This window comes from Macrobrachium nipponense, chromosome 8 (genome assembly GCF_015104395.2).
Source record: "Macrobrachium nipponense isolate FS-2020 chromosome 8, ASM1510439v2, whole genome shotgun sequence".
In the NCBI taxonomy this organism is placed as follows: Eukaryota; Metazoa; Arthropoda; class Malacostraca; order Decapoda; family Palaemonidae; genus Macrobrachium; species Macrobrachium nipponense.
Genome location: NC_087203.1, coordinates 43,581,293 through 43,588,840, shown reverse-complemented (window position 1 = coordinate 43,588,840; position 7,548 = coordinate 43,581,293). Strand labels below are relative to the sequence as shown.

General features: G+C 39.1%; 1 protein-coding gene across 1 annotated transcript; it reads right to left on the bottom strand.

The window, feature by feature from the left end:
- Positions 1-339: 339 nt before the first annotated feature.
- On the bottom strand, positions 340-5,356 carry LOC135223069 (uncharacterized). The gene is made up of 2 exons (XM_064261577.1): positions 5,190-5,356; positions 340-889 (listed from the first exon to the last, which is right to left on the bottom strand). Exons 1-2 carry the CDS (start codon positions 5,354-5,356, stop codon positions 340-342), a joined length of 717 nt encoding a protein of 238 aa, XP_064117647.1.
- Between the last annotated feature and the right edge of the window lie 2,192 nt (positions 5,357-7,548).

The window sequence follows — 7,548 nt, the reverse complement described above, 5'->3', positions numbered from 1 at the left end:
TTTTCGCAACATAAACCCACGCGCCCAAGTAACAAAGGAAAGACGGTGTCAAATCTCCCTTTGGATGGAGATGACAGCAAACGTACAACCCCCTAATAGAATAAGAACTTTCATAAAATCATCGTCCGATTTCCACATCAATTCGTCGAGTTCTTCGTGCATATCTGCAAGACTGCCCCGTGCTGGCGACTCGCTTTGAGCGGTGTATTATGCAAAATTTCTTCTGTATATTGATAATAAGATCGGGTGTTCTCGCATAATCCAATCACGAAAACGTGACGATTAAAAATTCGAGGAGAGGAAAGGAGAAGTGAGAATCGTGAGTCGCGCGCATGGAATTTATTTGTATTCCCCACTGGGGTCTCTGGAAACAAGGCGTTCCGCTGGAGGTGGCGGGGCTGGAACGAGGTCTGTCAAGGCGAGGGAAGGTTGGGGTCTCTGGAAACAAGGCGTTCTGCTGGAAGGTGGTGAGGCTGGAACGAGGAGGTCTGGAAAGACGAGGGAATTTTGTGGTCTCTGAAAACAAGGCGCTCTGCTGGAAGGAGGCGGGGCTGGAACGGTGAGGTCTGGAAAGACTATGGAAGGTTGGGGTCTCTGGAAACAAGGCGCTCTGCTGGAAGTAGCCGAGGCTGGAACGGTGAGGTCTAGAAAGACGATGGAAGGTTGAGATCTCTGGCGAAACAAGGCGTTCCGCTGGAAGGTGGCGAGGCTGGAACGATGAGGTCTGGAAAGACGATGGAAGGTTGGGGTCTCTGGAAACAAGGGCGCTCTGCTGGAAGAGCCGAGGCTGGAACGAGGAGGTCTGGAATGACGATGGAAGGTTGGGGTCTGTGGAAACAAGGCGTTCCGCTGGGAGGTGGCGAGGCTGGAACGAGGAGATCTGGAAAGGCTGGAAAGGTTTAGTGGCGGTGATTGAGGGAATGGAGAAGGGGTTGGTTAAAGAGGTGGAGGAAAAAATAGCAAATTAAGGGGGGGGGGGGGGGGAAAGAGAAGAGAGTGGAAGGATGGGGGGAAATAGGCACAATGGAAGAGGAGATGAGGAGAAATTGGAATATTCTGGAGGTATGGGAAAGAACAGGAGAGAGAGGAGAGAGAGAGAGAGAAGAGAGAGAGAGAGAGAGAGAGAAGAGAAGATAGGTGAAAATGAACAGAATGGAATATGGCATAATGAAAAGAAAGAATGAGGAGGAAATTGGAACATTCTGGAAAGGTTTTAGGGGGAAAGGAAACAAGGAGAGAAGAGGGAGGGCCGAAAGGAGGAGAGAAGAGAGAGAGGGAAGACGAAAATGGAAGATGAGAACTAGAAAAGGGAAGAGAGAGAGGAGAGAAGATATGGTGAAATGAAAACATAAGGAAGAAGACAATGAGGAGGAAATACGAAAATTTCGGTCAAGTAGAAGGACACAACGGAGGGCCGACAAATGAGAAGAAATCAATGAAAGGAACAGAAAACAAAAGGAAAGAAGAGAGAGGAGGAGAGAGAGAGAGAGAAGAGAGAGAACCGAAAGGCAAGTTCGAGGTACGCAAAGAACAAGACAAGGGCAAAGACACCAAAGGAATAAGGAAGGAAATGGAGAAGAAGGAAAAAGGGAGAGAGACAAAAAAAGAGAGAAAAAAAGCTTTTCAAGAGCCACCACAACTTTACCTGTTATGCTCAGGAGATAGGGACGTGTTCCATTTTTCAACTGGTCCATTTTGCGCTTTGAACTTTTTGAACTTTTTCGCAGCAAATAGATTCGTACTTCCGCACTTTTGGAAACAGAAGTGTTTTCAAGTTATTTTCGTTTCAAGATTTTTGTCCTAAAATGGACTTGGAATTAAAAGACTTCTGTTGGGATTCTTGACAAATATTCTTGTACATAAGAAGAGCCCATTTATTTCTTTAGTTTTCTGTTAATGAAAACTATTGTGATGGTTTTGCCTGTCCTTCCGCACTTTTTTCTGTCCGCACTTCGCTCTATCCGCACTTTTTTCTGTTCGTACTTTTTCTCTCCGCATTTTTTTTTCTGTTCGCCATATTATTCTGTCAGCGTCAGCACTTTTTCTCGTTTCGCAACCTTTTTTTCCTGGTCCGCACTTTCTTTTTTCTTATCCGCACTTTTTTTTCTAACCATACTTTTTCTCCGCACCCCTTTTATTTTTCCTGCTTCCCGGCACCCGTTTTTTCTGTATTGCCATCAGATCTTAAAAACTATCTGGTTGGTCTAAGAGGGCTGCAAATTGGCATATTGATCATCCACCTTCCAATCACCAAACTCCAAATTGCAGCCCTCTAGCCTCAATAGTTTTTTTATAGGTTAAAATTATCCATAATCGTACTTCTGATAACGATATAGTCAAGGCCACCACCATGCCGTAGTTCAAGTTTCATGGGCCGCGACTCATGCAGCATTTTACCGAGACCACTCAAAGATAGATCTATTGTTGGTGGCCATAATTATTCGCTGTACAGAAAACTCGAAGAATTTTGGGCGCATTTTTTTTACTTATTTTTATTATCAAACTTAAGTAAAGAACGTTAAAGAAGCATTTTTTTTGAAATAATTTTTTTTTGCACTCCTACTTAAAATTAATTTTATTTTATATCTTAACTATCCTTAGTGCTTCACCATCAATGAAGAAGTGAACAAATATTCATTAATAATGATAATTTATTTGGTCTAGTAAAGAAGTAATTACCGTTGGAGTACTTATAGTTAATGTACAAATTATGCAGATGTTTTTATGTATGTAAAATATTTAAGCTTTTAGAAGTCATCTCCTATTCTGGTAAGAGACTTACTTATCTCTGTGGCATTTTGACTTAATATCATCATACACACGCGCGCGCAGAGAGAGAGAGAGAGAGAGAGAGAGAGAGAGAGATTGAGAGTATGGAAAGTTTGCTCAGAGCAACAATAGTCTGTGGATAAAGAAAGTATATTAATAATTTACCGTAGTATGATGAATACAAGAGAGAGAGAGAGAGAGAGATTCAGCTTATCTCACATTGTGATGCTGTGAGATCAAGTTGCACCTTCTCGATCTCTCGCATTTCGCAGATTGACGTAACAAGAGAAATTGAGAATCCTATGTTCGGTTTTGTACGTATTTAGCCGCCTGGCATCTTCTCAGTGATAAGATGCCAGACATTGCTTTCTTGGGGTTTGTCAGTTCCTAAATACGCAGGGCTATATTATCTCTTTTGGCTTGCTTACGTGATCGCTATACAGCTCCAATTTTCTTTGTATGTCTGATCTGTAGATATCCCTAGGTGCAACCCCCTTTCATTCCTTTTACTGTACATCCGCTTATATTCTCTTCCATCTCCTCACGCGGTGCACTGTACGCATTACTGAAGGTTCATTGCAGCGTCCCTAAGGGCCCCTAGCTGCAATCCCTTTCATTCCTTTTACTGTATATCCGTTCGTATTCTCTTCAAAAGACCTCGTAGGTTCCAGCGCTTGGCCTTTGTGATAAATTTGTATATTCTATTCTTTGTACGTAGGTAAGTACTTGGGTACGTATTGTTGCTTGGCTTGCAATCATTTTAAATATGATATAGGCCAAACATCCATTTGATAACCTGCGCTTGCTTGTCCAGTCAAACCTTCGAGTTTCGGTGTTTTTTTTTATTTTTATTTTTTATTTTATTTTTTTTTTTTTTGTAGGAAGTTTACTTTTTTTTTTTAATATAAATAAAAGTCCGTCGCCTTTTTTCTTCTCCGGGTAATTCAATCGCCGTGACGTAGTCTCTCTTTTTTTACTGTCCTTTTTTCTTTTTTTCCTTTTCTCTTTTTTTTTGATCTTTTTCTGTCTTGTCAGATTAAAACAAAGGAAACGGGTTTCGTGTTATTGAATTTGTTGCTTAGCGACCGAAGCCCCCTTTTTCATTTCTGTCAGGGGGCCAAAAATCTCTTTTCCTTCGCCGCTGCGTATGGAATATTCTATTTTTCCATTTCTCTCTCTTCTTTTGTTTAATCTTTGTTTATATGGTTTTTATTAGTTTTCTGAAAAGAAAACTATTGCGGTGGATTTGTCTGTCCATCCGTCTGTCCGCACTTTTTTCTGTCCGCCCTCAGATCTCAAAAACTACTGAGGGTAGAGGGCTGCAAATTTGTATGTTGATCATCTATCCTCCAATTGTCAAGCATACCAAATTACAGCCCTCTAGCCTCAGTAGTTTTTATTTTATTCAAGGTTAAACTTACCCAGGCCACCACCGGGTCGTGGTTAAAATTTTCATGGGCCGCGGCTCATACAGCATTATACAGAGACCACCACAAGGTAGATCAATTTTCGGTGTCCTTGATTATACACTGTACAGAAAACTCGACTGCGCCGAAGTTATGCTTTATTTCTTGTATTAAATTGTACCCTTTTGACATTAAATTTATCGGGGCGATGAAGAGTTCTTCTGTCCTTATCTCCTCTTGTTTCTTTGTTTTATTTCTTCTCTTCTCATCCGTTTCTCTCGCCTCTTCCTTCATTCTTTCATTATTTTCTCCGTGTGTCCTTGCGCAACCGTAAAACTTTTACGTTCTTCTTCCCTCCTCCATTACCATCCCCTCCCATCCCTCCTCCTCCCTCCTCCTCCTCCTCCTCCCTTTTTTTATTTATTTTTCCCCACTTTACATATTCCCTTTTCGTATTACTTTTATCTTCCCTTTTCTTCCTTTTTAATATTCATTTATCCGCCTTTTTCTTATTCCTTTTTCTTCCCTTTCTTATTCCCCTTTTCTTCCCTTTTCTTATTCCTTTATCTTCCCTATTATCATTCATTCATCTGCCCTTTTGTTATTCCTTTTTCTTCCCTTTTCTTATTCCTTTTCTTCCCTTTTCTTATTCTTTTTCTTCCCTTTATTATTCCTTTATCTTCCATTTTCTTATTCCCGTTTCCTCCTTTTTCTTATTCCTCTATCTTCCATTTTCTTATTCCCTTTCCTTATTACTTTATCTTTTTTTCTATTCCTTTATCTTCCCTTTTCTTATTCCTTTCCCATCCCTATTCCTGAACCTTTTCCATATCTCTTTTCTACACCTTTTATCATGTCTCTTCCTACACCTCTTCCATATCTCTTTCTACACCTTTCCCATCCCTCTTCCTATAAACCTCTTCCATATCTCTTTTCTACACCTTTTATCATATCTCTTCCTACACCTCTTCCATATCGCGTTTTTCTAACACCTTGTTTCTATTCCGTCGTTACCTACAACCTCCCTTCCAAGATCTCTTTTCTACACCTTTTATCATATCTTTTCCAACACCTTTTATCATATCTCTTCCGACACCTCTTCCATCCTTCTTCCTACACCTCTTCCATCCCTGGGGCAGCAAGCATCCCATCGCCCGAAGGACGCCGCATCCCTCCAGCATCCCCTAATTGATCCTAATGGCCCAGACAGACATCATCTGGTAGTGTCACCCTGATCATTTCCCTAATCACAGGATATTAAAATATCGAGAGACGCATTATAGACGTCTTCGAGTGACGCTGTATTACCCGATGGCAAAGTTCGTCTCGGGTGTTTGGGAAATTGAATCCTTTAAAGGATTGGTTCCTTAAGGATAGGGAGAGCACGGTCTCGTTTGGGGTTCCCCTCCCTGCCCTCCACCAACCCCCCCCCCCCCCACCCAGCGGGGTCTGGGGGTGGGCGGGGTGGGGTCTGTGGGGGAAAAGGTGGTTTTTATGTAAAATGACAGTTGTTCAATTTTTGGTTACTTATGCCATTTATGTGTGTGGGTTTTGTTTATAAATGGGGGAAAATTTTTGTTTTTAAATAAGATACCCATAGATATATATAATTATATAATATATATATATATATATATATATATAGTAGATATATATATAGATTTGTTTTATGTATAATCCATTTATGTACATAAAACAAAACAAATTGTGTGGTATATTATACAACATGCATATTATTATTATTATTATATATATAATATATATATATATGATATAATAATGATATATTATATTATTTATATAATGTGTGTGTGTGGTTGTGTGTGTTGTGTATTATCTATATATATTATGATATTATATATATATATAGATATATATATATATATATATATATTGGTAAAACATAAAAAAAAATCTCTCTCTATTGGTTTAAGGATTTACGAGGAGAATAATATTCATGGAAACAAAAGTGGGACAACTGCACTATAAACCTTAAAATGTACTTTAATAACAACTAGTAAGGAAAAATTAAAGTTCAGCCAAACCCCAGAACAGTTAAACAAATTAACGGACGCTTTACACAAAAGCAAAGACTCGCTATTACAGCACTTCATCAAAGACTACTAATCACCTAATCACTGCATTTTACAGTATATATAAACCCAAAGTCACAAAGCTTTACATCAAACACAACATATAATTCACTGTAACATCAAAAATTAAAAGTAGTGGCCAACCAACGTTACCATCACCACAAGAAAACTGTCCAAATGGATAAAACAGTACATTACCAAATATATTCCTCAAAACTTGATACACTATTATAATCACTTGTTTGTTCAGCTCCCAACCCGAAAATCGTCGTTTTTGGGCCTTTATATACCCGACTCCACGCTAGACATTCCATGCGGACCAAATATCTGTTTCGGTTCGGACCATTAATCCTTGGCGACTACGCCCTTACGCCCAAAACGCGCTACTGCCATCTGTTTGTCTAGTGTACACACTTTTTTTTTTATAATGCAAATATCAATTTTCAACCGTTTTCTGCAATTTTACAAATTCAATAAATCAATAATTCCTTTATTCAATATTTACCAAATAATATTGATCACTGTTTAACACGTGATTCATTTCATTTTAGCATCACATAAAACCACAGTTGAAAAAATAAAGAGGCGGGTTGTAAGGTTCCTAAACCGGTTTCAAGTGGTCTCTGTGTGTGTGTGTTTGTTTTTGATTTGTACTATCTTATTTTATTCAAACGTGATAACATTGCTTGTTACGATTGATCCGACCTCGCGTAATCCTTTAAAAAAAAAAGTACATCAAAAGGATTAATAACGAACTTCACATCCTGCTTTAATAAGGAGCTGTCCCTGGGTCAGGGGTCACGGGTCAGGACGGTGGTGACCTCTGTTGCCAACCTCTACTTTTTCCTCTTTGAGTTTTTCTACCTCTTTTGCGGTTTGATGACGGCACAAAATGAAAGTGGGTTTGGCAGATGAGTGTTTTAATGGCTTCTTCCCCTTCTGACGTTGGTGGTAAAAGTTGGATCGTTGTTGACATCAAAAAAGAAAATAGTTCATCAAAGAGATATTTATATTTACAGGAAATTATTTTATTGTTTTTATTATTAACTTTATTAATTTTATCTTTTTATTATTCTTATTTATTTCAATATTATTATATTTTTGGGGTCACCGGCGAAACTACTCATTACCGAGTCCTTTAACATTATTGGCCTATTGTTCTGCAATCATAATAACAAACAGCAATGCAGCTAACACCGTACCTTGTGGCACACCGGATATGGTCCGAATTTGGTTCAATTAGGTCCAGTAGTTTCGCCCTCTGTAGCGACTATACATAC